The sequence below is a fragment of the Tachypleus tridentatus genome, chromosome 7, assembly GCF_004210375.1.
Source record: "Tachypleus tridentatus isolate NWPU-2018 chromosome 7, ASM421037v1, whole genome shotgun sequence".
NCBI classification, from domain to species: Eukaryota; Metazoa; Arthropoda; class Merostomata; order Xiphosura; family Limulidae; genus Tachypleus; species Tachypleus tridentatus.
This window is the reverse complement of record NC_134831.1, coordinates 29802257-29830256: the sequence shown is the minus strand read 5'-3', so window position 1 is coordinate 29830256 and position 28000 is coordinate 29802257. Positions and strand designations below refer to the sequence as shown.

General features: G+C 33.0%; 1 protein-coding gene across 7 annotated transcripts; it reads right to left on the bottom strand.

Annotated features, from left to right (window-relative positions):
• On the bottom strand, window positions 1-27814 carry LOC143255362 (uncharacterized). Of its 7 annotated transcripts, none has more exons than XM_076510889.1 (4): window positions 27333-27734; window positions 12282-12375; window positions 8707-8812; window positions 1-6179 (listed from the first exon to the last, which is right to left on the bottom strand). In XM_076510889.1, the coding sequence occupies exons 3-4, from the start codon at window positions 8804-8806 to the stop codon at window positions 3604-3606; spliced, it is 2676 nt and encodes an 891-aa protein (XP_076367004.1). In that variant the 5' UTR covers window positions 8807-8812; window positions 12282-12375; window positions 27333-27734; the 3' UTR covers window positions 1-3603. The 7 variants fall into 7 exon arrangements, with proteins under 7 accessions (XP_076367004.1, XP_076367003.1, XP_076367001.1 ...); XM_076510888.1 differs by having other exon boundaries at window positions 8707-8809; XM_076510886.1 differs by lacking the exon at window positions 12282-12375 and adding an exon at window positions 11979-12135.
• Window positions 27815-28000: the final 186 nt, after the last annotated feature.

Below are 28000 nucleotides of genomic sequence, written 5' to 3'. Positions count from 1 at the left end.
CTCGTGGCATTGTTAAGTCTAAACTTATAAAGCCAAATTACAATTTATCTAACAAGTGACTGAAAATAAATAAGGTTACAATAACATTAAACGATATAAAATTCTGAATTAAGAATTAAATGGCCAGGTAGTTAAAGTAGTCGAGTCGTAATCTGGGGGTCGCGAGTTCGAATTTCCGTCACACCGAAGAATCCCGCCACTTCAGTCGAGGGGGCTTTATAAATTGATGGTCAAACACTAGTGATGGAGTTAGCTAACTCTCAAGAGTTAGCTTGAGAGTATGAATAATATTTAAAATAATGCACCTATATAAAGATACTACAGAGAGGACCTTTCTTGTCTGATGCATGTTCTTTTTGAAATATGCTGCCTCATCCTAGAAATGTTAATTCCCTGAACCAAATGTCAATTATGGGTGATGCAGTGGGACTTGTTTGATGGGCTTAAGTTCTTACACCTGCCTTGTTCCAGTATTTCTTGTTTCTTATGAGGCATGCAGTTGGAAACATCTCCAGGTTTCTGGAATATTTTGGACCTCCATAAAATTTGAGAACATTTTGGTGAATTGGTATTTATCGACAGGGCTTCGGTGTCAATACTGTAGATGTAGTTGTTAACGTTGGTTCAGAAATGATGAGTAGAACAGATGTAGTGGTGGGCATACCTATTACTCACGAGTCTCCATTACTCTTTCCTATTGTTATGACTTGAAAGTAAGTTTGCTTAACCTCGAAAAGTCCAGGCTGAGTATCACTGTTAAGATGGACAGTAAGTAAAATTATTTTACATGCATGTGAGTTTTCTATCATTGTTTAGTTTTCGAAGCAGATCATTAGGGCCACTGAGAAAGGTGTGAATAAACTGCAAATCACTACCTTGCACCGGTACTTGAAAATAAGTAAATTAGTTTACAAGTAGTGACTACTTTTTATGGACTATTTGTCAATAAAACCATCCCGTTTTCTGACATAATTCAAATGAACAATCAATAATAGCCAGAGCCTAGTAATTAAATTTCTCAATTTTGATCAGCTAACCAGCTTTATCTAAGAGATTTCTCTAAGGGGATAAGCCTACAGCTTTACTTCATGTCATATTTTCTTCTTTTCTGGGATGTGCATGTTTTTGAGATGGTCGTGTTTCACCATGGTATATTAATGCTTAAGCTATGCATATATCATTTAGATGTTTTCCCCAAAATTTATAGCTACTCATGTGTGGTGTCTGTTCAAAAGCAGAATAATAACCAAAGTCATTATTGATGCAATGTATTTGACCGCTTTATACTGTTATAGTTTGAACATTCGACAAACGGACATGATTTTTGTGGCTGGTGACATAGTCTATTGGTATTCTTGTTCTACTTACACAGGCATTGATGTACTCTTTTGGTGTTGTTTTCCGACATTTTCCAGCTGTTTGATGCTCATCAGCCATCTCAGTGATGCGTATTTTACTGCTATAGTGTACTCTTGGCCCACTGATATGATATATTCCTTACCATACGTGTAGTGGAAGCTATTTTAAAATATACTCAAACTACGAGCAGTTCTTTCTTTTTTCTTGTGGTACTAGTACTAAAGAGGAATTAGCACATGGATCACAGTCATAATTAAACATATCATATCAGTCTGTACTATGCCCAAACTATTCTGTTTTCATTAATACTGGTGTCAGTATGGAAATCGAAGGAGAAATCTGATGAAAATCAGCCAGCGCCACTTCTTTGACCAAGACATGCTTCATGAACTGGAATGTGTGTTAACATTCCTGCATAGGTACAAAACACATATACACTTTAGTTAAAGCAGACATTGGCGTAGCTACTTTGGACATATTAGCTTGTGGTCAGTTTTTGACTACCGCAATTCGTGTTTATCTAAGATTCACTTTCTTCCCCATCGAACGTATTCAGAGTGGTGGTGATGAATATACAATGTAGTCTTACACTGTGATTTCTACTGTAACAATTTTTTGCAACACATATCTTGACACGATCTGTGTGGATGTCAGTTTTTCAAGATATGTGCGAGCAAACCAATTACAAAGATACGCTGCTATGTGACATATCCTGACGAGTGATGGCACACTAGCATGTCTTACACACATAATAACATCATGTAGTGTAATAATAAAATGTTTCAGGGAAATGGTGTGATTAAATAAGTTTAAAAATTATACATATATTTTGTGTAGGATATGGAGTCCAATTTTCATTTGATTGTTCCTAAGCACGAAACTAAATAAAGGACTGCTCACCCGGGATCTCGAATACAAATGAATAGCTGTGTAACTTCATTTTTTTGGATGAACATTTATTTTACCAGTGGAGTTACAGAGTCTTATGTTTTTATTTTGTTTTGTAAACTGTACTTGTATGGGTATATTTTACTCTGGTGCGTTTTAATTAAATTATACTGAAATATTTTAAAAACTAATACATGAAAAACAAACATTTGAATAATTATTTATAATATCAGGAAAATTTTACTTCTCTGCTAGAGCTTCATGTGAATCGTACCTAAAAAGTTAATTAAATGGAAAGGTCAAAACACACACACAGACAAAAGAAAATGTGATATGAATTGAAGTGAAAAGTAAGATTAGCATCAGTTATTACTACCACGAGTTCTGTTTCTCTGGTTTTGGTGACATTGTTTTATTACATTCTTAAAGTTATGTCCCAATTTTTATAGCATGCGAACACATTGAGATTTTTAATTTCTTGTCGTTTATAACTATGATAAAAAATAAATTATGAACAGTTGTTTTTTAATTTTTTGATAGTAAACCTTAGTTACAAATTTTTCGTTAATAAAAAGTGAAAATGGTTTCCATCTATGAAGATCCCTATAAGATGACAACAAACGAATCTCTCAACCTTACCTAGTTTAATACTCGATACTTTGTAGAATGATGTTGATGTTAACATCTTTGTACCACTTGCATCAAATTTTCTAATGTTATGCTCACATAGTGGTTTTGCTTTTCTAACTAACAATCGCCATTTTGAAAATACGTAACAATACTATCACCAACTTAAGGATATATACAACGTTCATTATTAAATATTGGTTTTAATTTTCTTATTCACTATTGTCATTTTGAACATACGTAAAAATGGTATCATCTAGCATAAATATATTTACAACTTTTATTATTAATTTTGTCAAGACGTGGGCTTACTGAATTATTACATTCCTTAAATACAAGACGCTTTAAGTCTGATAATTAATTATTCAAAACCTCTATTTATGTATTCGTAATACGCTTTGAGTGGATGTTTATTGTATTTATGTAGATTGTTATACTTTTCACGAGAAGGATACTAATACGATTTGTCTTTCCTTGCATAAGGAAATTTGCGAAAATGTGAAATGATAGCAATAACATTGACACCAAAATATATTATAACCTTTATAACTTATTAAACTTTGACCCACTTTTCTTCTTTGTGTTATATGAAAAGCAAAGAGTTGAAAATATCACAGCTTTAGTTTAGGAATGGGCTCTTCAGAATTCATTCACCAAGCACAAGATCAAATTTTTTTTTTAGTCAATCAGATAGTGCATCAAAACTGTATTTTCTATTAACATTTTACTTTATTTGATTGCTTGACCAGTAATTATGGACGTCCTTATTAATAAAGCTTCATCTTTGATGAAATCTACGACACGTTCCAAAGGCATCAAAGCACTGAACCCACAAGAATGTTCGTTGTGAATCTCTTGTGGTCGCATAAAGGCATGCACTGGACACTTTGTATTTTGAGGGTCAATGACCTTAACCAAGTCTCTCCCAAGATATGCCTGGTCTACCACGGTGAGCACAATACTTTTAGAGAATGGCCATCTCAAAACAGCATCATGCCGACCACGGTGAAGTGTAAGGTATAAACCCAAAACGTATTCTTCTCTGTGATTTGCCAGAGATTGGAGAGGCGTGATCACGTCGTTTAGAACTAAAGTAACTCTCATTGCATAGCCTTGATTGCCTGTATAAAATAAGGGACTTTCAATCTTGTTCAATTCTTTAGATTTCTGTAAAGAAATCTTATCTTCGATATTTTCTACAAGCCAAGAATATTCTGAAACAATGCTGTTCTGGTGAAAAGAGATCGTAGCAATCTGATTGGTTATCTCTTTTAAAAATACGCTAATTCTAACTTTCATTGTACCATTGTTTTTGTAGCCGCGGGTATTAAGTGTTCTGTGGCTGATCATACGGCCCTCTCCACAACTCCATTCTGCTAGTTCGTGAGCAGGTTTCAAGAACGCCATGGATGGACAACCACTAGAACTTGTTGCGGGATAAGTAGTTCGTGAGATATCCACACAAGGGCATTTCTCCGATTGGTCTACAATTGTAAGCTGGTATTTATAATTAAAAGGCCATTCCAAATCTTCATCATATATTCCTTTGGTTAGTACTGCATATAAACCAATAAAACCAGCCGTTTTCTCTGGATACAGACGAAGCATCATTCTGTAGCGATTGTTGCTTAGGTAAAACTTATCACTATCTAAAAACTGCTCACGATCTGCCTTTATAATGTGTTCATCAATATTTCTGATTTTCCAGTCAAATTCCGCGACTAAGCTTCCTTCCTTTATTGATAATGAAGCAAATTTTGGTGGATATATTTCTTCCAGAAAAACAACAACTTTCACTAGCAAAGCACCATAACGCATGTATTTTTTCGAATAGAGGGTATCATAGTCAACAGTTTTTGATGAACCGCATGCGTCATTTCGCCCCACAGGACGCCAGAATGAACCAGTACAAGCCTCGTTGGTGATGTATGGGTTGTTTGGATCAACAGGCACGACGATATCTTCTCGAATTACAGTTGGTTGTTGATCTATTACGACTAGTTCAAACTTTTTAGCAAAAGGCCATTCTAATAATGAATCATAGTTTCCTTCGAGTAAAGTTAAGTACAAGCCAAGGTACCCATTGCTGTCGTTTTGAAACTTTACTTGAAGTTGCATAAGGTAACCTTGGTCAGTTGTATAGAAGCGTTCACTTAAAAGGTTTGTCAAACGTCCTGTTTTTCCCAGTTGAAATTTACGCTCAATATTTGGAATTTTCCAAACATATTCGGCAACCAAATGTGAATCTTTTACAGATACCGCAGCAAAATTTGGCATTTGATCTAAGATAACCGTGAACTTGACTAAAACATTTCCATTCTTTTTAAAATTTCGACTTTCTAGCATACCAAATGTAATCACTCGACGAAAACCACACGGTATATTTGGCTGGTACTGTGGTTTGGTGAAAGCACTCAGTGAACAAATTCCAGAAGTGGGATCAACAATTCCTTTCCGATCTAAAGTAAGGTATCCAGGTGACTGATCAACTATAGAAAGTTCAAAGTTATAAGCAAAAGGCCATTCAAGAGCGTCATCGAAATCTCCCGGAACAAGAGTGGCAAACAAGCCAAGATGTTCGTCATCTGAATTCAGTGTAAGCTGAAGAACCATCAGATAACTTTCACTATTTACATAAAAAAGATCGCTTGTAATAGTGCTTAATAAACCTTTTTTTGAAAGTTTTATTTTACTGTCGATGTCTTCAATTTTCCATAAAAATTCCGACACCAACTGGTGGCCCCGCATATAAGCTTTGGCTCGCCTTGGAATAGCTCCTCGGTCTTCCAGAAAGACAGTTACTCTCAAATGGACGCTGTTGTTTTTAAGATAACGACTACGATCGAGTAAGTCTTTATGTGGCACAAAGAAAGCTTTACCACAACCGTCACTTTCCGGTTTTTTAAATTTTGGCCGTAAAAATTGCTTTAACAGCCGACAGATGGCAGTCATGGGGTTCATAGATAGATGGATATCTTGTTTATGGCTGAAGGATTGGTCCACTAAAGTTAAATTAAATTTATACTGAAAGGGCCATTCTACAACATCGTCAAACTTTCCACGTACAAGAGTAAACCAAACACCTAAATAGGGCAGACCGTCAGCTGGGTTGATGCGACCCGTAGTTAAACTCAATCTAACATTATAACCTGGTTGACCAGTATAGAACTGTGGTCCGATAATAGTGTGTCCTTGTGGAGATCGTGACATATGCAAAAGCATAAAGATGTTCTCAATATACCAGTCATATTCTGCCACTAGAGTTCCGTTTCCTATGTCCTTCAAACCAGCAAATTGTTCGATCTCTGAAAAAAGAAAGAAAGAATTGATGTTTTCAACTGAAACGGCATGTTTTCCCCTACTCTTGGACTTTTAAATGCTTTAATAGAATAGCTTTAGGTTTTTGAAACTGCAGATTATAATGTTATTTGGTAAACATAAGCATCATAGTAAATTATTTTAAAAGTAAATACTTCATACACTTCAGAGAGAAAAATGTTATGTTATGTCTTGATATGTTTTTGTAAAAAATGAGGCACACTATCATTAGTTACAACACACATGTAGTTCCTTCTGTGTTATTATTAATTTTACATTTATATATGATATTTTGTTGCATATCGGTACGCACAAAGCTATACAACAGACTGATTTTCTTACTGAGAGTATCGAAGTACAATACTTAGCGTCATAAGCCCTTATAGACTTAGGGGGGAAAATATATGAAATATATAATATAATGTCATGTTATTAAATATTTTGCCAAATGAAAATGGTAAGAGTAATTTGAATATACTCAATATTTCACCTTAAGTAAGGTTATTATATTCTACGCCAAAAAATAAAAACAGGAGGGAATTTATACAGCAACATATTTATCGAAATTAAGCATATTTAAAATCTGAAGGTTGTACAATTTGGCGAATTGATGTGAGTAATATTAATGATTTATTAAAGGTCATCTAGTATGTGGGCTTAATGATTTGAAATAAATGTAACGTTTAACAGGTGGGTTCAAATTGAAGAGCAAGTGCCATTGTACCAACCCCTTAATATGGACGAAAAAATACAGGTTTATTTGGGGAATATATATACATATTTCCTATTTTATGGAATTGAGATATTGAACATGAACGGTGCTTTACCAGCTTTTAAGTTAAATGCATATGTCAGAGACTTCTAGGATACAGGAATAACTGTTTTTAATTTTGAACTATTTATCACAGGGCAGACAAAGAATAAGTAAAGCCTACTGAAACAGTATAACATGAACAGAAAAACAAGATTAAATATCAGTTTTATTGCAGACCCAGAGTTCCAGATATTGTGGGTGTTTAATGGCGTCAGAGCTTGAACTCTGGACTTTTAGATTCGCAGCTGGACTTTTTTATCGCTAGACCACATCCAAACCTCATTTGATAATGTTTATAAAACTGAAAATGTTACTTTTCGAGAAATCGTAGCGTAAATTCTGTAACTACAGCTAGAAACCATCGTTCTAAGCGTGGTATGTGATTTCATAAAATTAGAAACAACTCACTTTCTTATATAACCATGTGAAAGACTTTTCTGTGTTAAATAGGTGTTTGATCTCCTTGTTTTTAAGACCTAAATTAGGATGTATACTTTTGATATTCGTAATATGATGTTACGTTGTCGGTGAAAATATGTTCAAAGGTTGTTTTAACACGTTTTAGAATTCAGTTCTTTTTACGATATAGTACGTTATTTGATGTGTTTCGTTCACTGATGAGATTGAAATAACCAACCCACAAGTATTATGTTGTCCTATCTAGAAATAGGGACAAGAGAGGTCTGTGAACTTAAAGTTTTACCTGAATGTTATTGAAGGCTATTTTAGGTCTTGTTAACCTAATTACTCAACGCATCAACTTCTTGACAGAGAATAAACAAAAAAAAATTATTCGAAAACAGGAATCAGTAGAGAGTAATGCATTTTCGTTAGAATGAATATATAAAAAAAACAACAACAGACATTTAGGACAACAGCTATATTTCTAGTGAACACGACTGTCGTATACGTACTTATGTCGACAACCAATCACTGGGTATTATTTGACTCTTTATTCATTAACAATTCACGTCATTTCCATAATCAAATCTAATTTTCCGGTGCAAAGTCATTTAACTAAACATTTAACGTGCAATGAAATAAGGAACTTTGATTTAGTAAAATAGAACGCTCATTGTATTATTTGTCTTTCTAAGTGCTCAAAATTAATTTACAGTTCTGGGACTTTAAACTAACATCACTTTTAATGATGTTGATGACGTTAAAAACATGTAGGTTCAAGAATGATAGAGATGAAATACAAACCCTATAACCCGAGCGCTTTCGAAAGATACACGCTTTATAAGATTTTTTTTTATTTCATCGCTTGTAATGTGTTGTACCAACAATTTTCTGTTTGATTCTTAAACTTTTTGTGAAGGAAAATTTGTCTGCACTTCAAATCATGACAACCTCGAATACACATGTCAGCTTGGATCATTTCATCTGTACTAATAGCTTTCAAACTCAATGGTTAATTCCTGAGAATCTTCAATTATTAAAGGACTTATCTTAAATTTGTTAGTTTATTTCAAGTTATAGCACATATATATATTAATTCGTCTGTACACTTAGAAGCATAATAATATGTAGGAATAAAAATATTCCTGCGAATAATTAGGCTTAGAGTTCTAAATAAGTTAGACATAATCTTAGTGTATATGTATAGTATTTACTCATAATTTGGTTCAAAATCTACTTACAAATCAGATCACTTATGAAATCGTAAAGTTTAATTTTAATTAGGAAATAGGACAAACCTGCACTGTTGGGATGAAGACTTGTTATACATGGTAATATTAGAGGAGACAAAAACAGAATGAGAAATAGATGATTAACCTGTTTTTCCTGTTGTTTCATTTCCTGCTAAAATAAAAATGCTTTATTAAATAAGTATGTACACGTACAAATAAAGAAAAACAAAGATTATGTCAAACACATGTATATGAATATAAAGAAACACACACACAAACAGAAAATACTTCCAATGTAAAACATATTTTAATTGCTGCACTCATTCCCTTACGTTTCTCATATTTGGCTACTGAATCATCCAAGCAGTTACTAAAATAAAGATTAACCATCTTCAGTTCACGTTTTGTCTCATTGTATTCAGAACCTGTGAATCGGTAAATAAGTAATATTATTTGATTTATAAGCGCTATAAGTAAATTGTTTTACTCATCAGAATAATTTTCATTTCATAAACGATGTCCTGTGACTTATGTTAATATGTTAATGTCTATTAATTAGAAGTCATGGTAGATATTTGAAACAGCAGGATGCAAGGTTGTTGAAGGTTTTGTATAGACGATCAGTTACTATATCTTCCTGTTTTACTTTTAAGCATCAAATATACTGGAACAGTTAATAAACAGACTTATTACAATACTATGTGGTACTATGACTGGATAGACTAGGTTCAATATGATATTATGAACTAGTCAGAAGATGGACAAACTTCAAATGCAGTTTGCATCAACTAGGATGAGCGCCATGAAAAAGCAAAACGTTTTAAAACGAACCCTGTATTATTATAAATGCAATAAAAGAAATTAAATCACGCTTTGATTGTTCACATTTCCTCCAGGAGCCAGAATGTTTTCTACGGTCTCATGTGAATAATAGTTACCGTTAATTCATATTAGATGGCAGCATGTCATAACTGATGATATCCATGAACGATTGTTTTACTGAAGGGGGTTATTTTATCTCATTTTCCTCCACTAATGTTCATGTTCTAACGATGTAAATTGCTTTTTAATAATTAAACCCAACAAAAATGGTAAAATTAGTGTTTTAACTTCTAGATTGCAAAATACTATCTGATGAAAGTTAAGTAATTTAGATAAAAAGGATAAAATATTTTGTTGATATTTCTGCTCTTACGTTTTTGCCCTAGTGGTACTTTGTAAACGTATAAAAGTTCTGGCAAATATAAAGGATAAGTATTGAATTCAAATATTCAGCCGACTGTTTACAGTTTATTGTTGTTAACCACAAAATTAGCCCACAAAGGGCTATCTATATTCTGCCCACCAGGGTTATCGAACCTGGTTTCTCGTAGTATAAGTCCATAGACATACCACTGTGCCGATTGTCATTTATAAGCAGTAAGATTAATTTGCACTTAGTGGTTTCCTCTGAGGGAGTAAGATTGTCCAATAACTAGAATATAAAGTTTTCCAAGACTCCTGTAGTTTGCGAAACACTTAATCTAAATCTAACAGCAATTCCAATTGTTGATTAATTTTCGCTAAAACCCCTTGGCACAACTGCATCAGCTGTCCTATTTTAGGAGTGATAGACTAAAGGGTTTGATTTGTTTAGAATTGAGCCCAAAATAGAACAATGGGTTATTTGTGCTCTGCTCACCACTGGTTTCTAGCGGTATGATTCCGCAGACATACCGCTATGTCATTGGGGGCAGACTAGAAGGAAAATAGTAAGTCAAAACCACCTATTCTCAGCTCTAACTAGCAAATCTAACTCTCTTTACTAACAAAAAGGAGGATTAAGCCTCCATTAACACGCCATTACAACTGAAAGAGCGAGCATACTGGGTGACAAAATTAGAACCCACAACTCTCATATTACGAGGTGAGTGGTCTAAGTACAAGACCTTGCCAGGCTCTCCCTTGGAAAAGCAAAAATATCTGTCTTTTAACGTATAAAATTTAACCGGTTGGGAGCTACACACTTGGTTTAAAAATGTATGTTATGAGTCTATTATAATATTAAATAACTAAATTTGTTATATAATATACCTTGTTTCATTTTATTTAGGCAATAGCAACCATCATCCCTTCATAACTAAGCTTCTGAACTGAGATATTTTTGCACTTTGGTATCATCCAACCAACGGTCTTCGAGATGTGGTATAGATGATATAGAGGTATAGATGGCGTTATTGCAAAACTAAGCAAGTGTTGTCGTCTAAAAAACAATCGTTTTATTATCTTGTTTGATGCAATTCCAGGTTTTCATTATTGTCCAAGTTTTTATCGTTTCTCGATGTCCAGACTGATTTTGACGTTGTTGTTGAAACAATATTTGATTCAAATTATCAATTTTTTTCATCTACACCATTTGTAGACTTTTAAAACCACTTCCATCATAACAATAAATGTAATATGAAACTGATGCGTAAGATTGTATACATAGTACATATCATAATACAAATAATCTGCACAGTACCTAAATCTTAGAAGCATAAAATTTAAATACTTATTTTGTTATGAATAGTGATAATCGCTGAAATTCTAGAGTTAACAGGTTAAACACGTTCAGTTGTTAGCACACTAAAATCTATACAAACATACATGAAAGCAAAAAAGAAGGTATAATTATAATAATAATAATTAAAGAAGTAATATATATTTAAGAATTAATTTAGAGAATGTTGAGAGTTAATATATGTTCCCTAGTGATACCTGAAGCTTGATTTATGTAAACATGTAAGCAACGCTGTTATTAGTACGAAAATTGCATAGTTCAGAATTGATAATGTTTATGGATGTTCATAAATGCCGTTACTATAATTACTATTATTTAACAATAGTTTGTTTATTGTTTAAATCAAATCTTGTTTCAACGTTTCTGGATTGTGTTTTAGAGTGTATTATACTTTTCGTGTTATATTGCTTCAGGTAAACAAACATTTTAAAACAATCACTCAACCTAATTTCCTGCTGTAATGTTAGGGTTTAAAGTTGGGTTACTTTAACCGTAATTACTTTAACGTAATAGTGATATTGGAGCATATTCCGCTAGCATTACGTTATATGTATAGAACTATTACATTTAACAACGTGAATTGCTGTTATCTCATTAATGATAACTTGCTTGTTATCTATATCAGCATAGTGCCCTAATTTTACGTTACCTCCGTATAGAATATTTACATTTAATAATACGAATAGTTTTTATCTTGTAAACAATAGCTTGCTTGTTGTCTAAATCAGCACAGTGCCCTAGTATTATGCTACTTACGAATAAAATATTTACATTTCGTATTTTACACAATACTTACACAATTTTTTTCCTTTTTGTAAACAGGCTTAATTTTACTTTGTGGGCTGCTTGATGACGTCAAAGGACAACCTATCTCCGAGATCGAACTAATCCACTTACTGTTGTATCTTGTTACTGTATTACTGCGCTAATCTTTGGTTCAAGTAGTAAAATATCTGAAATTTGTGACTCAATAAAACCTTGCATTTAAACATGGTACTTCTACTTACAAGCTTCTTTTCTTATGTTAATATATCTACGTTTAAATAACTTTCAACTAGTTTCTGCCCAAAAATTAAAAGTCTAGTGGAATATTACAAACCTTAAAAGAACTTCAGACCATCTTCAAAGCGCGGCAAAGAGTTGAATGCGTGGTAGCATCCTGTGACTCGAAATGTAAAGAAACCACGTATCTTCTAGTGGTGTTAGAAAAAGACTAACTTATTTGTAATATCCATACTCTGAACATTATTCAAACATCAGTGGATCCTCTGGTTTATAAAAGATAAATGTATAATCAATTATATATGTCATAAGACAGTAGTAGTAGGTTTATTAAAAATGACTTTCTTCCCACTTCTTGCATAGGTAGTATGGTGATACTATGTAATCTCACACTTTGTTCAACAAATAGGTAAATATGAATATAAAGCTGGAAATTCTATTGCCAAGGAATCAATATCTCAGAATTGTCAAAATCATTTTTCTATCCGTAGGTATGCTGTTTCTCCTTGAAAGACTAACCTACTTTCTCTTTACTGGTTACATACATACAGGCTACATGTGGATACAGTATATCCCTACTTTTATCTGGAGAAGATATCCCACTAAGATACTAATTAGCGTACCTATTCAATAACATGTGATTTGATTTTTTTAGTCTCTTAGATTGTGCGAAGTTCTTTCATCTTTTCGCTGTGTTGTGATGTAGGGCCTACAGCATAAAATGCGTTTTGATTTGTGTGCTGGGCTATAGAATGTACGATATATACTAACATTCTTTCCACATAATCCTACAAAAATACAGTTTGTGACAGAAAATTTTGTTAACAGCGAGAATAGATATCATGATATAAAAGACTGTTTAGTTTAGGTATTATTTATTTTGTGATTGTTTAGGTTTATTCATAACAAAAGACTTAGAAGCAATTATCTTAGAGTAAATATTATGACACGTTTAGTTTTCGTTTAATTTCACGCTAGCGGTCCATAATTTAGCAGTGTAAGGCTAGAGGGAAGGCAGCTAGTCATTACCACCCACCGCCAACTCTTGAGCTACTCTTTTACCAACGAATAGTTGGATTGAACATCACATTATAACGCCCCCACGGCATGTTTGGCGCGACGGGGATGCGAAACCGCGACCCTCAGATTACGAGTCGCACGTCTTAACCCACCTGGCCATACGCCACACGTTTAGTTACATAATAGGTAAGAGTCGTATGTTGTGTTTGTAACTCATTGATTTTGAGATTACCAAATTATGTGTGAAATTTATTGATGTTGAGAGTATAGCGAGTAGACAGACGATAAAGTAATAGAAATATAAATAGTGTGAACTGAGGGGAAAAGTAGACAGACAAGCATAGGGAGAGCAGAGGAGAAAGAAAGAAAGTCACGTAGAAAAAGACGTTCGGACAGGGAAGGAAGTCCAATGGTTAACGTAGGTTTAACGGTTAATACGTGTTAAAGTGAAACTAATGGTGTTAGAAAGAGTTAAAAAGAATAGCTCATTTTGTCAAAGAGATTTCTAAAGTAATTGAACCTGACTGAGTAGATTCTACAACAGATAGACGATTATTTAGAAGTAGGCTTGCATGCGAAAAGCATGCGTTTATTGGAAGTAGACCTAAATACGAAAAAGGAACAGAAGATTTTTAGAAATAGAGGATATAACCGCGGCAATTCGACGAAACGTAAATGAATCTTGCTCAGGTAGTTAGTTCAGCGATAGTAATAGAAAAAAATATTTCTACTTGTGAACTGAAATTTTAAAGCAGTTTGATAGTAGACCTAAGTTGACTTCTCATAAGAAAAAAAGAGACACTGTTGTACTAATACTGATAATTTTGAAAAAAAAGTCCAACTTTTATAAGTATTCTTTTATATTTTTGAACTTTTGCCCTGTTTGTTAGACGTTACGACTGTACTTGCACTCTACGATGTTATCAATGAGAACATGACCTGTATTTCAGTTTTTCTCGTGAGTGTGCTCTACTTTGTATTTAATTATTATTTCATTAACCACGTTACTCGGAGAAGTACGATTGTTATTTTAGGGACAAAAAACGTGTTAAAGGGTGAAAAATACATTAAACCGAATTGGGAGGGGGGAAGCAAAAATAATGGGTAGAAATCGTTTCAATAACAAATAGTTATGACTTTAAAATCAGAGTCGCTCGTTTACAGCATTGCTAAAAGTTGCTTAAATATTTTCCTTAGAAGAAATATATTTAGTTTTATAAAGGGACCAAATATTTATATAGTCGTTATTAACAAATTATATCTAAAGTTTTATTATAAATAATAACAACCATTTTGTAAATATAAAAATATGAAGAGATGACAATGCCAGAAAAGATGCGAACAAGAATACAGGGCTCATACATTGGTCATTACTTTCAAAACTCTGCAATTTACTGTTACACTGTAAAGTACACAAGTACAGAACGGTTAGCCCCTCTAGTAGCACAGTGGTATGTCTGCGGATTTATGCCACGTAGCTTTGTTCTTAATAACTAAAACAACCAAAAGATTATTAGACCGATCTCGTAGCGAAGCTCTATTGTAACCTGTAATAATCAGGATATTTTTAATCAACTTGATTTTCCTTGCAAGTCCTAGGCTCTTAGTTAGATTGCATTGATGCCCATCCTGACATGACCATGATATCATGATAAGCAAACTGTATACCAACAATCAAGAACATATAACTCCAAGCTACAGTAATGGTAAAATCATTTTACAGCGTAATATTAAATTTTAATACTGAAAATAATCTAAGGATAACGATGTATAGCTGTATCAGCTCTGTATTCTTGTTTTAATTCGTTTTAGCACTACCATTTCTCCTGACTCAAATTTAATATATTTTATGAATGTGCATAAAGGAAGTTAATATTACATGCTTGATTTTTGAAGAATTATTTAATATGGTGTATAAAGCATACATAATGTTTGATTCGTCTTGTTTTTTAAAAGAAACACGATACTTCTGTAAAAAAGCCACCTTTTAATAGATAAGGATAATATTGTGTACAACATAGTTATGGTTTTTTAAAATTACTATTAGTTATTTCGATTAAGCAACGTCATCGTGCACTTCCTAGAAACAATTAGAGTTGACCTGAGGTTTAAACTGATATTAGTGATAAAGTAAGTTTTGAGTTATCTCGGCTCAAACAACAAGAAGAAAGATGAACAACTTGATGAGTTGTTCATTTCCTGATTTGGTATCTTAGAGATGGTTTCTTGCTTTGCTTTTGAGTTTTATGAGTAAAACATATTTGTATTGTGCTTGTTGAGTATTTTAGCCATCCCTACATATATAATCTACGGACTTCTTGGTTAGACTTCTGCATGCTCATTTTATTGTAACTTTTTGTAATCGTTTAATTTACAATATAAAGTCATGTGAAGGAACAATGCTTGCATATGCATGACAAAAATAGTTTTTGAAAGAATACAGTTTGAAACAAATAATATTTTTATATCTAAATATAAATAAATGAATGTGTTTTTATAATTATTATAATAAAGACTACCAGTGGCACAGAAGTATGTTAATGGATTCACACCGCTAAAAACCAGATTTCGATACCTGTGGTGAGTAGAGCACAGATAGCCCCATTGTGTAGCTTTGTGTTTAATTAAAAAAAAACAACTATTATAATAAATAAAGCAAAGTAGCCACAATGTCGGAGTATTCGTTTTGTTGCTTGTGACATCAAGGACATACTAAATAATATGCGAAGATGTATTCACTGGGGTGACGTGGGAAAAGCAGCGACCTTCCTCCCATTTGAGATACCAGGATTGTCATTTTAAGATTTTTACTTTTCCTTGCATTATGACTACGCGTGTACATGAAAGTGTTAATTTTTCGGTGAATGAATGGGGGTAATTATTCTATATAACTTGAACCAACAGAAGTATTTCAATCAGATTAGATTCAGAGGCGGATTAATAATAATTTGAAACAGTATTACATCACTGTGGAACTGTCCAAAGAGAGTCTGAAGCAAATGTATGTTTTTATAATTAAAAAGAATTTAATACACTCATTAAAACTATTTTTTTTATTTTATATCATTTGACTCTCTTCTGCCTTTTTCCAGATAGCCCCAGAAACATCACCTTTTTTATTTTTATCTATCAAATAAATATTTTAACAATGTGTTTAAGAAAGTTTTTAAAGCAGTAGAGTATTTTAAAGTTGTTTGACGAAAGCCAAATATGGAATATTCCATTGTTATTCAACGAAAATAAAATAGATTATGATCTCAACTATTTTAAAAAGTGGATTAAACGGAAAGAGCATGCTTTTCTCTTATCATATTTGGTTGATAAAATTTACATTCTTAATTTTGATAAACTAAAGTTGTTTTCTGCCAGGCAGTTACACGATGGTAGTAAAGATAAAAACTACATATTCTTACTATTTCTGTCATTAACCTGTGGCATACGAAGGGCTTACTAAACGGTGTTCACTAAACTTAGTTTTTCTGTTTAAATTTTGTTTAATAAATGTGGCTTTAAATGTTGTTTATTAAACCTGGCTTTTCTATAATAAGTTTGTTTCGTTTTGTTCTCCTCTATCAACAAACATTTCTTTTACCCATTGTTACTTCTTCTGAAGTAAAGTGCTCTCTTGTTTGTAGTGTGGTCTTAAATATATTTTATCGTGTTCATGATTTTATATTTTCTTTATTTCAGTTTTGTTCATCCACCTGTCTAGTTGTGACTCTCAGATTGAATTTATCCTGAGGAATTTTCACACAGAAAACATCTTATTAACAGTTCTTAACTTTAAGTTAGATTCAAATTTTATACTCTTTCAAGAACAGTTTTAAAATCAACCGACACGACTTTATAACACGGTGACAACAGACCACCTCGAGTTAACCACTGTTAAAATTATGATTTTCCTACCTTGTTAGATTGGAATAAACAGATTATTGTAAGTACTTTCGTGACCTATCTTTTGAAGTCTCTGTTCCCCTTTTACCAACATTTACCGTTTCCCTGCTTACGGTTTTAATTTTGAAAAATGTTCTGATAGTAGACTTTTCATCAAATGATGCTGAAATTTAAAAAAAGATACTTTGGTTTTTATTATAATTTGCAGATGTTCAATAGTCATTGCATAGTATGGACGATGTGTTTTTATAAAGTTCTTAACATAATACAAGAAATTTCACAATGCATTTAATCCTGTTTGCCATTTGGTTAAAGTACTTTTTTTCTGAATTAAAATATTAGGAACGAATCATCACGTTTAAAAATGAAACTGTACATACAAGGGTATTAATTCTGCTTCATTCATTCAAAGTACTAGCTCTAAATTTCAATAAATGCTGCCACTGCTAAATATGTCTTGACGGGGGGGGTTGTAAAAATCAGTATTTTTATGATGTTCTATGTCTCTAATACATTTTATTCGTAAAATATTTATGCTTGAAATAAATTCTCATTTACTGTTTTAGTTTTAGAGTATTATAATTAAGTGTATTTTTGAGATAATAGTCGTTTGTTTGTTTGTAGTTAAGCACAAAACTACACAATTCCACTATTCGTTGGTAAAAGAGTAGCCCAAGAATGGGCGGTGGGTGGTGATGACTAGCTGCCTTCCCTCTAGTCTTACATTACTAAATTATGGACGGCTAGCACAGATAGCCCTCGAGAAGTTTTGTGCGAAATTCAAAAATACAAATACATTTTAGAATAAAGTGTACACACACAAACTCGCTTGTTCGTACTATTTACACGCACACTATTGGTTGACGAAATCAACGCAACTTGGCCTGTATAGTTAGTTATTAATTAGATGGAGATTCGAAAATCAACACAACGTGGCCTGTACAATTATTAATGATATAGAAATTCAAGATTTCTTTGTTTGCTTAAGTAGTTCACACAAACCTATATAAGAGCTACTTTCAAATAACTATTCGTATATTTGAACTTTTTAAAATTTTGTGCAAATAACATGAAGGTTATCTGTAATGTTTTTTTTATATAATTTTGCAGCCCATAGAATAAAGAGAAAAATATTTGTTGAATACTGTGTAGTAGAAACTATTCTACTACAAACCAACTCACGATTTTGATCGTCACTCTTATAATACACTAGTGCCCCGTAGTAAAATTTTGAGGACATGAACCGCGAAACTTCAGATATACTGTCCTACACGTTTACAAGATAGAAAAACGTGGCGAAGAAGGTCGTGTTGTTATTTCTTCACTGTCGATTTCTAAAATAGAATATTGGACTAAAAGTAATCTTGTACGAACTATATGGATCAATGTACTGAAAAGATTAAGACTTAATCTATTCTTAGCATTTTGTTCAGTAATGTTACTGTATTACGTCAAAACAATTACTTATATTTAAGACATGAAAACAACTACCACAACTCATAGTGCCAAATCAAATTACTTTCTTACCAAAGCTCGTACAAAAGTTAGTTTCTCTCCACAGCTTCCATGTAAATTCATTTGCTGTCAAAGAATGTAGTGTCAAGTCAGAAATTAGCTTCCTATCCCAGCTCGTATAGAAATATTATTTTAAAACAGTTTGTACTGTCAAGCTAGAAATTATTGTTCTACTAGTTTGTGCTGTCAAATCAAAAGTAGCTTCTTACGAAAGTTCGATCACGAAATAATTTCCCACAGTAGATCCTAGTGTTATGTCAGAAATTAGCTTTCTACAGAAGTTACATTCGAAGTATGTCACACCAAATTTAAGAAAATTGATAGACACAATGTAACAAACTGTCGAGTGTCAAGAATACAAGCTTGAATCTCCTGACAATCAAGAAAGTTTATTAGCTAGCCGTCGAACACAGAAATAAAACTAGTCCTATTATATTTATGAGAACAGCAGGTCTGGCGTTCAAATACCCACAGTCAGCACACGTATAACTTTAACCAAGAGAAATAACGATAACAAGAATGGGAACAGTTTGAGCTATATATTTTTAAATGCCAAGAACCAAATAGCATAAATCTTTTAAAGAATATTCATCATTTCAGCTTCCCATATTTGATTAGAAAAAGAGATTGTTTCTGTCAATTCAACTGCGCTCCAGATATCCGTGAAAACTACTAATATTATTTATGCTGACGTTATGAATACCTGGGCAGTAAATACTGACTTCATTGTTCATTAAATTGAGTTCAACGACAACAAATTTCTAAGCAACGCCCTTAAAAACAAAACAAATACTAATAAAATTATTTGTTTGTTTTTGAATTTCGCGCAAAGCTACTCAAAGGCTATCTGCGCTAGCCGTCCCTAATTTAGCAGTGTAAGACTAGAGGGAAGACAGCTAGTCATCACCACCTACCGCCAACTCTTGGGCTACTCTTTTACCAACGAATAGTGGGATTGACCATCACATTATAACGCTCCCACGGCTGAAGGGGCGAGCATGTTTGGTGTGACGGGGATTCGAACCCGCGACCCTCAGATTACGAGTGGAACGCCTTAACTCACCTGGTCATGCCGGGCCAATAAAATTGCAAACTGCAGATAAGAGAATAAATGAGAGTTTATTTGATTATTGAATAAATACACATATTTGCTTCTTTATACGACCATCTGTTTTTACAGTTTGTTTTTCTTTAAGCGTAAAACTATAAAATTGGCTATCCGCGCAGGGATCAACCCCTTAAGTTTTAAGTCTTCAGGCTTACTGCTGAGTCGTGAAGGTGCTCTATTTTAAACTCTCTTGCAGAATTACATAATATTTAACTCTTGAAAATTACCTGCTTTTCCTAACCACGCTGTGACCTTACGTTTGACCTCGAAAATGTTGATTCAACTTAAGATTGAATATTTATAATAAGTCTTCAGAACAATTACGAGGATAAAGTATTTGGTGTAGTTAAAGGAAATCTAAAATGTTTAAGGATGTAGTAATTTTCAGCATTAAAGGTAAAAACCTGAGGAATAAATTCACTTGTTGATTAGGTATAATGATTTAGTCTACATTTCAGGCTTAACAGAAGTAACAAATTCTTACGAGCAATAAATGACCGTAACATTAAATTCATTCTTCTTTAACTGGACACTTAATGTTTCGCTTTTCAGCTTCTTTGGTACACTAATATGTAGTAAATTGTTTTTAAAATGCTAGTGTTAAAACTGTTTATTTTAAATTATTCTAATATATTGGTAATTTTCAGAAGTTTTAATCACATGCTTAGGAGAGTATTTGAAAAATAAGATTTATTCTTCTCGTGATGTACACATAAAAGTACTGAGACATGCCACCTGTATTCACGTGTAGCAGGGCGTTACATAAACTTTGTATATGTGGCAGCAAAACTAGATTGTTTTGAAAGATTTTACGTCATGGGAATTACCTATTTGAAACATCTGGGCCTATATTTTATCTCCATAAAGCTTCAACGCTAATATCTTACGCTTATAAGTACTTTATCAAATGCATACTTTGAGATTTATATGCTAAATCTGTCGAATCACATTGTTTTAAAATACATCATTGTATTTTAAATGTAATTCATTAGGTAAACTGGTTATGATGCTTAGAAGTCCTGGACATTTGATTTATTTTTCACTGGTTTATCAAAATCTAATAAACAATGTTTTTATAATCATACACATTTTACTGTAGTTGATCCCTAATTTTAATAATATCTTAAACACTGAGATAAACATCGATTTGTTTGTAACTAAGCACAAAGCTACACAACAGGCTATCTGTGCTCTGCCCACCACGGATATTGAAATCCGGTCTTTAGCATTGTAAGTCTGCAAACTTACCGCTGAGCCACTGGTGGGGGGGGGGGCGATAAACAACGAAGGAACATTTATGAAATACAGGATTAGTGGAGCAACTACAAAAGTTTGTTCCATAACTTTATTTCCCTTTTACTGTAGTTACGAATCGGGCCACCCTTTTAAAAGTTCGCTTCCCTTACAGTTGCGGGGGCATACTAACGTCATTATAAATATTGTAATTACAATCCTGTTATTTCATTCTACATGTGTAAATTCATCACTGATTTGAGATAGAGAGCAGAAGCTGTGTGCCACAGCAAGAAGGATCCCAAGTGTGTCAGCGAGATTTTAGAAATAACTTTATTTTGCTGTGTTATAATTTAGTATCCCAGAAATGTCACATTTCTGAAGATTTTTTCGTTAGAGGCAACTGCTATATCGCTGAACTTTAGAAAGGTTTCCTCTTGATTACAGCTCATAAAAGGCAAATACGTTTATGAAACTGCAAGAATCTGTATGAACAGATAATTGAACATCGAAATTAATAATCATCATAGAACGGATTTAAATATTATTTTATGCTCTGGTTTTTAACTTATTGTTTACAATGAATATAAACTAAAATATATCGACAATATGGTTCTTTCTACTTCAGACTTGAAGTTAAAAAGTTTTATCCTTGTATTTAAAATTTAGTTTTTTTAATTTTTTTGCATTAATCGTAAAGAGTGTAGTTTCAAAATCTGCTATAACGGCCAATGCCAACCTGTGATTTGTACCTAGATCTTAACAAGTCTGTTTTAACTGTAAAAATTCACACTGTGGTAAAACAAACTTATTCTTAACTCGTGAATTGAGGTTTGGAAACAGGATATGTACAATAAAAGTTGTTTTGACAGATAAACTATATTGTAATCTATAAGACATTCACTAGCTTTATCTCATGTTAACAAAGAATTGGTTATCAAATGTAGAAACCGGAAAGGTAACGATAAAAGTACTTTAACGATATCTTTATTTAATATGTGCGGCAGTTGATACTTGATTCAATTAATCACACACACAATCTAATAAGCAGTGTCCAAACGAAAGGGGTCTGGCATAGCCAGGTGGGTTAAGACGTCCGATTCGTAATCTGAGGGTCGCGGGTTCGAATCCCTGTCGCACCAAACATGCTTTCCCTCTTAACTGTGCTTAATAACAAACAAATATCGAAAGAAATTGTAACTCGCTGGATAAAATCGTGAGCTAACAATACATGATTCTTCAGGGGTTAACAATATTTTTACAAGTTAAGATTATTTTTAACCCGTCTTTGCAGTTACAAACGTGGCAAGTTTTGTTTGATTCTTTATAATCACGCATAAACAAACAAAAGCATGCAGATTAAAACTTACCGGTAATGGAAAACGTGTACTTCAGTATAAGCAGATATTCTGTCCCGTATAAATAACGCTACATTTTCCTATTCTATTTACTACTTCTACGGTATTGGGCCCGGCACGGCCAGGTGGTTAGGACGCTCAGCTTGTAATATGAGGGTCGCAGGGTTGAAACCCCGTCTCACCAAATATGCTCGCCGTATCAGCTGTGTTGGCATTACAATGTGACGGTTAATCCCACAATTCGATGGTAAAAAAGTAGTCCATGAGTTGGGGAGGGTGATAATGACTAGCTGCCTTACCTCTAGTCTTACACTGCTTTGAGTAACTTTGCACGAAAATCAAAACAAACCAAACCCTCTTGTATTACACTGCTAAATTAGAGACGGCTAACGCAGATAGCCCTCGTGTAGTTTTTTGCGAAATTCAAAAAACAAACAAACAAATATACGGCACTGAGTTTTAATGAAAAAATCAAAACAAATAATTATTGGCTGATTATGAAATTATACCTGAATTGAATATGCTTTCTCGTTTCTCTGAAACTTCGTTCTCCTGGTTCCCTCTATCATGTTAAACTTAGCAAGCAAAATTACATGTCATGGCATGGGTAGGTGGTTAGGACAGTCTGCAAGCTGTGGGTTCGAATCCCCGTCCTGTCAAACATTTTCTCTCTTTTAGCTGTGAGGCGTCATAAAGTCATGATCAATTCCACTATTTGTTAGTAAAAAAGTAACTCAAAGATTTGTGGTGGATGACTCGTGTAGGTAGCCCTGTGTAGCTTTGCTTGCAGTTCAAAATAAAGATATATATTGTTTTAAGCAACGTTTTCTGATTATAAATAATTATCATAATGGAATCCTGTTTTATTTGATGTTAGTGTATAAAACAAAACATGAAATCTACGAGATATCTCTGTATTTACGTATGTGGCTCTAAATCCACCAGTATTATCACACTTATATATTATTTTTTATATTAAAGTATTGACTCGATATATGTGGTTCTTTTGCTACAAAAAATGAGGCCAACGACATGGCATAAATGGAATATTCTGCCCTTAATTCACTGGTTACTCGTAAAACAAAGGCCTTTTATGAAATATTAATAAAAAGAGCTGACATTATAAACAGCAAATAAATGATTTATGAAATATGAACGTTTAGGGTTAATGGAGGTAGAAAGTTGACGAACCATAAACTAAAAATTATAACCTGATCTATGCTTCCAGAGATTTTTCTTTGTAAGTCGCTTCAGGAGAATCTCATGATTTGTTTATTGTAGATCTAATATTAATGATAGTAGAAATATTTCATTATTACAACGTTTTTAGGTTTGTTTTTATTTATCTGTATTTTAAATGGTTTAATAATTTTCTGTTATTTTCTAAAGCGTTTATATTGTAGGAAGCACATTGCCAGTATCGGTTTGTGTTTTAGTGAACACTCCTGAACAAGCTGTAAAGTGAAAACGTTGAGTGCCTAAGTAAATATAAATAGCATTTTAGTGTTATAAGATCATTTATTTCTAGTATTAAAATAGTTTCTGTACACTATTTACTACCACAAGTAAATAATTGAGAATGTTGCTCAATTGTAAATAATATTGAAATAGTGTGGCAATTTTTTTAAAAATGAGACTGCAGTGACATTTCGGTTGACTGTGAATTTCGTTTTACTTTTATAGGGCACTATTCATTGATGTCATATTTTCTAAAAGGTTTTTCTATCAGTCATTTTTTAGAATTAGTTTAATACATTGTAAATATTGTAAGACACGCTCTGGAAGAGAGAGGCGTTAAAACATTGCAATGTGACATCATTAGTCACACGCGGTAATGAACGTTCATTGATTTCCTGAAGTGGTAGCAAAACAAAAAAATAAAAATGGACACCATTTCGTCTTTGCAGCTCATTTGGAAAAATAAAAAAGGTAATTACGTCTTCTACTTTTATAAAATCAGCCATTTCCTCTGTAAAACACTGGACTCGAGTAGTTTCGACAACAACTCAAGCCAAAGATTAATTCCCCTGTTGGAAAACATGACAACCACTTTAGTAATACGTGGTAATGAAAGTACCGTTGTATATTTAGTGACACATAGTAATGAAAAAAGGCTCTACTTCTTCTCCTTTCACTTTGCGAAGAGTTATAGTAGAAATTTTATTGACCATTCTTAACAATTAAAAAAAATCACATGATTTTTGAACGGCTAGGGAGAATGAATTGGGTGAACCAGAGAGAAATTTCAGGATATATGACTTATCCTAGCACCTACCTATATGATTGTACATTGTTGTAAGTGGTGACATGCGGTAACGAACGAACCTTGGTATATCTAGTGATATATATAATAATGAAAATACTACGTCTTTTATAGTAATACGCAATAACGAAAGTAGAAGTAGAGACAAATTTCAAATGGCCACAACTGAAACGCGAAGGTGAATGATTTACCAGACGAATGTTTATTTTAATTTTTACGTTTACTTCCCAATCCAGTATAATGTTATAGCTATATGCACAGTTAAAATGATATTCATGAATACATCATGCCATTTTATGGTATATTAGTTCAATTCATCATATAACCTCAAGAAAGATTGAGCTTTAAATATAAAGGTGCACTTATATTGTTCTATATCATACCGAATTTTAATGTTGAAGTTTTTTCATGTTATCTGAAACATTTATCTAATAAAAGGACAGTTAAATGAATAAAGGTAAAAAACATTCCCGTTCAGTGAATACCTACATTATAATTTAAATATTAGGATTGTAATGCAAGAAAAAACAATTTATTTAAAGATATTAGAAATGTATTCCAGAAATAATTTACAATTTAATAAAATGTTTCAATAAAAGCTGCGTCGCTACAGAGGGACGTCCTTTACATTATCAAATTTAACCTAAACTTTATTGGAGAAAATATATCAAGACATGGATACTAATCTCATTAAGATTTTTAAACGTTTAAATAAAGCTTTAAAATGATCACATGTTAAATTTTATCTTTGAGTACATTGAAGGATGTATTTAAATCAAAAGAACCTTTGTAAAGAATATTCATATGGATTTCATCTAACTGATATTTCGATGTTTTCGACGGAAGTTATTTCGAAATGTACAGATCGGTTCATGGATCAAATGTGGTCTATATTTTAACCAGCTTTCATAAACGCCTTTCACACTTTGGATGCACTATAAGAATGAAAGTCAAATACTAATATTCAGTCAGAAAGGGCAACTCAATAGTTGTTAATGGTGCAGTAATTAGTCTTTTGGTTCAGGATTAGAAAAGGCTATGAGAAGATAGCCCTTTGCGCGAAAATTATAAACCAAATAAACAAATATGTTATTTCCTCATAAAGAAACAACAATGATTGCAAATTAGCGAGTTGTGGGAAAAAATGTGCAATTTCGGACCAAAAATGATATTCCTGAGTAAGCTTTGTGTGCCCAAATCGTTCAAAATTAAACCTCTAAATTAAAATCAAAATTTTTAAATACTGGTTTAATTATATTTTCAAATCTTCTGAGATAATACTGTTTCAACGAACAGCTAGCGTTTATTGAGAAATTATTAGAGGCAGCGCAACTGCTAAATCCATTTTTCTAAATATAGAAAATCATAAAACACTCAATAAAATTTAAGTAGCATAATTCTTATCTTATCAAGTGGCTGACATTAATGGCAGGAAAATCATGGTGGGCTTGTTAGTAGAAGTATTGCTATGAACCTTCCAATGGGCAGCTAGTTTGCTATTCAAAAATAAAATTTTATCCGTTCCATATTTGTTTCATTTTTAAGTGTATTTTGAGACATGCATTAACATAATTTGTTCAATTCCTAAGCATGTTAAATTTATTGGCTTTATTACGCCACCTGATGTTAGCTTGCTAGAAATAAACACACAAATTATTTAAAATTTGGTTTTGGTTTTTGAATTTTGCACAAAGCTACACGTGGGCGATCTGTGCTAGTCGTCCCTAATTTAGTAGTGTAAGCCTAGAGGGAAGGCAGCTAGTCATCATCACTCACCGCCAACTCTTGGGTTACTCTTTTAGCAACAAACAGTGGGATTGACCGCACATTATAACGCCCCACAGTTAAAAGGGCGAGCATGTTTGGTGCGACTGGGATTCTAATCCACGACCCTCAGATTACGAGTTGAGTGCCTTAACCACCTGGCCATGCTGCGCCTAGCTAAAATTTGTGACAAAACATACTGTATAAGTTATATTTTGGGGGGATTAATTTCTTTTTCATTAACATAGGGAAATAATCTCTCCCATAGAGCAAGTTGCTCACTTTCATGTTTAATTTTATCTTCATTATTTTAGATCTACCGCTACCGAATAAAAAACGTCATTTCTCATCTCGTGAGGATCATACAGATGGTATACCGGTTTTACACTTACGCTGGTCTTTAAAGAACTAAAAGTTCCTTTTTTGTCACCGTTAAGTGAAGGCAGTGACCTAAATATCACTGAAAATAATACTAAGCAAGTAAGCTGTGGAATTCATAGCTAATCATAATTTTATAACTTGCTTGTATGTTGTTCTGACATTTACAAGATTTTGCACTGCAACGTGACTTCTCATGTTGACCAACTTTCTGAAATAAATTTCACAGTTTGGCGGAAAAAATAGATTGCAATATTCAAGAAACGTTTTATATTGCTCTTGGTATCTAACAAAAATAAATGGTGTATGCTTATTTTTAACCAACGAATTAGGTTTCTTAAAAATATTAGAAATGATCCCCCCAGAGACAGAACGTGATTATTCCAATGCATAACTTTGTGTCAATAAAACAAAGACAACAAATTCACAATAACTACTATAAAATTGCAGCTTTGTTTCTTTCTTAGTTGTTGAATTTTATGCAAATTGAACCTGTTACTTAACAGTATCAATATTCAAATTTAACAATTTTTAAATTAGCTTTTATAATCGTTGTTTAAAAGAGTAACATCAAATTACGCTTTTAGAACAATTTTAATAAGAAAAATTACATACCAATCCCATTACTTCAAAGGACCAGTTCAGAATTGTTATTCTTTCACGAAGTTCTAAGATGGTTATATGCTTTTATGGTAGACTCCATTGTTTGGTGACGTTTATCAGTTAACAGCAGACCTCTACCAAAACAGTTACAACAGTGACGTAGTGGTTCAACAACTCATTACGTTGTTAATAACGATAATGTGCGACTGAGTGCAGTTATGGTTTTGTTTGATGACTACGCCATAAAATCAAACATAATTTTTCATTTTTATCTTAAAATTATTTTCCAAGCTACGATACACCCTCTTTTATTTTGAGTTCTAAGGGCGAGGTTGCTTTTAGTCTTCGAAACTATTAAGATCTCGGAAAAAAGGAAAGTAAAACTTTCCCTATTTTCTATATGCGTTTATGGAACTATAAGGCTTACCACTCAGTGATGACACACCACTTCCTCCAGACAGCGCACACATTTAACTCTGGAAGTGCTAAACGTATGGTACCGAAGGAAAACATAGCGTATAAATAAATATATAAACCGGTCATAAATGACTCAAATTTTTCGTCTTCGCGCAACAAGCCAGGGCAATGGTGCGGAAGACGAAAGTAGGCCAAATGGTATAGATAATTGTGTAACTCCTTTAGAATATTACTGTCACCTTTTATTATGTTAGTTATTGCTT